Source organism: Sorex fumeus, unplaced genomic scaffold, assembly GCF_029834395.1.
Source record: "Sorex fumeus unplaced genomic scaffold, SorFum_2.1 ptg000019l, whole genome shotgun sequence".
Lineage (NCBI taxonomy): Eukaryota > Metazoa > Chordata > Mammalia > Eulipotyphla > Soricidae > Sorex > Sorex fumeus.
Window position 1 is genome coordinate 39548244 of NW_026606076.1, and position 4537 is coordinate 39552780.

General features: G+C 45.5%; 1 protein-coding gene across 1 annotated transcript; it reads left to right on the forward strand.

Moving 5' to 3' along the window:
* The first annotated feature begins 3212 nt into the window (after nt 1-3212).
* On the forward strand, nt 3213-4172 carry LOC130022273 (olfactory receptor 7A17-like). Its single transcript, XM_056113022.1, has one exon. The coding sequence runs from the start codon at nt 3213-3215 to the stop codon at nt 4170-4172; it is 960 nt and encodes a 319-aa protein (XP_055968997.1).
* Nucleotides 4173-4537: the final 365 nt, after the last annotated feature.

Below are 4537 nucleotides of genomic sequence, written 5' to 3' on the forward strand. Positions count from 1 at the left end.
TTGCCTTGCACGTGGCTGACCTGGGTTTGATCCCTAGCATCCCAGGAGTAATTCCTGAGTGCATGAGCTAGGAGTAACTCCTGAGCATAGCTGGGTGTGACCCCAAAAGAAAATAAATCTTTAAGATGTAGATGATAACTCAGTATTAGTCTTTGGGGGAAAATTTTAAGTCAAGTATTAAAGAAGGACTTTGAGAGATTAGAACCTGGGAAAAGAGTGATGCTCTGGAGGAAACTGAATCAAAGCCAGATGTCTCTGGATTCTCACCTGTGTATTGGGAACACAGGTAATCCAGGAAAACTTTCCTTTGGTCCAAACTGGTGTCTCCAGGGAAATCATATGCATGGAGGAGGTTGAAGGAACCAGAGGGAAATGCACCTAATGAGTAGACTTGGGGCACTGTAAATATGTCTCTGCAGTCTTGTTCTGGATGGAACCTGAGCACTGCCTTTTTTTGCAAGGGGCCTGATGTTTCATTTCATCCTGAAGACAGAGCAAGAGATTTCCTGTTAGACCTTCAACTTCTATCATCAACCCTCCTGGTGAGGTTTGGAATTCTATAAAAGAGCTTCCTGAGGATTCCCGTAAGGTGAGTCCAGTGACCCTTTAGTGACTGCAGGAAAGAATTGAGAGAGAATCAAAACCAAACTCAGTTGCCTGCAGACTCCTGCCAGCCTCCAGCCTAGCTTAGAAATGAACAATCTCTATGGTTGTTTGCTTGCAAGACTAAAGAGTACTGGCAATGAATGAAGCTTTAAAGACGAGTGATTGATGACAAAGACAGTTGGAAATGATCACTCTGGACAGGAACTGAGTGCTGAAAGTAGGTAAAGGGACAAACATGATAAGATTTCAGTATTTGTATTGCAAAGCATAATGACTAAAAGGGGGGGGGTGGAGAGAGAAAGAGAGAGAGAGAGAGCGAGAGAGAGAGCGAGAGAGAAGAAAAGTGCCTGTCAAAGAGGCAGGCGGTGATGGGGGGACTGGGACAGGAGGGAAACCGGGGACATTAGTGGTGGCAAATGTACACTGATGAAGGGATGGGTGATGGAACATTGTATGACTGAAACCCGATCATGAGTTACTTTGTAATTGTGTATCTCATGGTGATTCAATAAAAAAAAGGTAAAAAAATTACAATAACACATCAGTGGTGTATATTCTCATTAAATTTAGAACTAAGGGGATTTACTATTTACTATTTACTATTTCAGCCGGTAGGGCGTCTGCCTTGCACGCAGCCAACATGGCCGACCCGAGTTCGATTCCTCCGCCCCTCTCGGAGAGCCCGGCAAGCTACCGAGAGCATTGGATATGCCAGACACAGTAACAACAAAGTCTCCAATGGAGACGTTACTGGGCCCGCTCGAGCAAATTTACTACTATTATTTTAATATTTATATTCTGTAATGCCTGGCAACCGTAATAAAACTGAAATGAGTAAAATAAAAATGAACAATCATTTTTATGGGATAGGAACAATAGCACAGCAGGTAGGGCACTTCCTAGGCACATTGCTCATCTTTGTGTGATTCCCTGAACATCTCATAGGGTCCCCAGAGCACTGCCAGGTGTTATTCCTGAGTGTAGAGACAGGAGTCAGCCCTGAGCATCACCAGGTGTGGCCCAAAGTCCTAAAGAGAAAGTACGAGTGATTGTTGAATGAAGCAGTGAAGCAGTGATTATTCACAAAGTGAGTAATGAATAATACTGGGGGATTTATGGAAAGAGAACCAATCTACCAGAATCAGAGAACTTGCCCACACAACCCTGCGATTTACAGGGTGAAGGAAATAGATGTGTGGAAGCTTCTCCAGGGGGAGGGAAGATGAAAAAGCATTTTCATGATGAGGTGGGATGTACTCGATGATGTTCGCTATCAATGGCAAAGACCCAGACTAACCTGCAAATATTAGGAGCAACGGTAGTGGAGGAGAGACTCGTTTATTTGGAGTTGGGGAGTTTCTAAATATTCTCAGGAGACCTGGAGAATGATCCTGGTGACATTGGTCAGAGTTAAATTCAAGGGACTGGTTCTGGGGACCAGCAGGAGATGGTCAGGGGTTCTCCAGGACTGTCTTGAGTGATGTTCTAGAAAGACCAGGTGATGTTTGAATCGAACCTAGGTGTAGCAGGTGCCCTAAAGGCTTCAGTCTCTCCCAGCTGGAGAAGTTTTCTATTCTTCAGTATCTACTCACAGCCAGACTATTGATAGGAAAACAATGTTCAATACGTGAGAAAGAGTATGCTATAAGCTCCACAGAACTCTTTCCTTGCATGTGAAACTGAATTCATATTTAGTTGTTGTTCGTTGCTTTCTGTATTGTGAATTGTTTGCAGTTCATTACTCTTCTAGTGAGATAGCACAGCGGGTAGGGCGTTCGCCTTACAAGCGGCCAACATGGCCGACCCGAGTTCGATTCCTCCGCCCCTCTCGGAGAGCCCGGCAAGCTACCGAGAGTATTCGATATGCCAGACACAGTAACAACAAAGTCTCCAATGGAGACGTTACTGGGCCCGCTCGAGCAAATCGACGATCAACGGGAGGGCCTTTACCTTTTACCTTTTACTCTTCTAGTGTCAGGAGGTTTTATTCTTGTGCTTGATGACCATTATTTTGAGGAATGGCGTTTTGTTCACTGACTTGCTGTTGGAATTTTTTTTCTGGGGTAGGGCGGGGCCACAACCAGTGATGCTCAGGACTTCCTCCTGGTTCTGAACACAGGAATCACTCCTGGGGGGTGCTCAGGGTATCCTAGAGGTTGCCCAGGATTGAATCTGGGTTGGTTGTATGCAAGGAAAGTGCTCTGCCTGCTTTATCTCTTGAGGCTCAGATTTTTAGGATTTTTTAAAAAAGGGTAAGCATAGTTAGCACATAACTCATACTCTGGCCCTTTGATTATCAGTACCTTATGCTCAGACAGTGACTGGGAGGAGGTCGACATTCAACACATAGTACTCCAACCTATGTGTATTATAATGATATTAATAGGACAGTCAATGCAGGTGGTTTTGAGGGGAAATAGTGGGGGAAAATCCTCATCATGTATGAAGGAGCTATCTCTGTAACAGGATTCAGCTACCCCGCAGGTAGAGAAATGAATTCCTTGGCTGCAGGACATAAATGTAGGGAGAGTTGTTATCACACTATCATTTTCTCTTGTGCAAAAATCAGTGATGCTTATTTCTTCTTTCTTGGACGTAGTTTCAACATGGAAACGGGCAACCAGACAGGAATTTCAGATTTTTTTCTTCTGGGAATTTCACAGGAACCAGAACTGCAGCCTCTCATCTTTGGGGTGTTCCTGTCCATGTACCTAATCACCGTGCTGGGCAACCTGCTCATCATCCTGGCCGTCAGCTCAGACCCCCACCTCCACACGCCCATGTACTTCTTCCTGTCCAACCTGTCCTTTGTGGACATCTGCTTCACCTCCACCACCATCCCAAAGATGCTGCAGAACATTCAGACACAGAACAAAGCCATCACCTATGAGGGCTGCATCACCCAGATGTACTTTTTCCTGCTCTTTGCAGTGTTGGACATCTTTATCCTGACTGTGATGGCCTATGACCGCTATGTGGCCATCTGCCACCCTCTACATTACACGGTCATCATGAACCCTCGGCTCTGTGGGCTGTTGCTTCTGGGGTCCTGGGCCATGAGTACCTTCAATTCCTTGTTAGAAAACTTATTGATCTTGCGCTTGTCCTTCTGTGAAGACTTGGAAATTTCTCACTTTTTCTGTGATTTCAACAAAGTGCTGCAACTTGCCTGTTCGGACACCTTTCTGAATGACGTGGTTAAATATTCGGTGGTGGTGGTGATGGGCGGGGGTCCTTTCGTTGGCATCCTTTACTCCTACTCCAAGATCGTCTCCTCCATCCGTGCAATCTCCTCAGCTCAGGGCAAGTATAAGGCCTTTTCCACCTGCGCATCTCACCTCTCTGTGGTCTCCTTATTCTTTTGCACAAGTATAGGCGTGTACCTGAGCTCTGCTATGACCCAGAACTCACAGTCCAATGCCATCGCTTCGGTGATGTACACGGTGGTCACCCCCATGCTGAACCCCTTCATCTACAGCCTCAGGAACAAAGACATTAAGAGGGCTCTGAAAAATGTCATCGGGATGGCTGTTCTTAAAGGACCTGTTTTCTTGACACTGAAATAAGGCGGTGGCTATAGGCATTAACCTTACAGTCAGGACTATTAGATGGTAGCAGTATGATGTTTTAGTTATTTCTTGAAATTTTCATTTGTCTTTTTTTTTTTTTTGGCGGGGGGGTGTGCGGGAGTGTCTCTCTAATGTTTGTCCAGGAAGCGCAGGGTTCTCTACTGGTAATTCTCAGCCAACCACGTTCAATTCAGTGCCTGAGAATGGGGGGTTACTCAGATCTTGCACTCTGGGGATTATCTGGACTGCTCCAGAGATGCTTGGGGGGACCATGTCATGCTGGTGAATGAACTCGGGTTGGTTGCAGGCAAGGGATCCTCCTTAACTTCTGCACAATCTCTCCAACTTTTCACTGACTTATT

What these genes read in the sequence shown, in the direction of transcription:
- LOC130022273 (XM_056113022.1), top strand. Translation starts at nt 3,213, where the DNA reads ATGGAAACGGGCAACCAGACAGGAATTTCAGATTTTTTTCTTCTGGGA.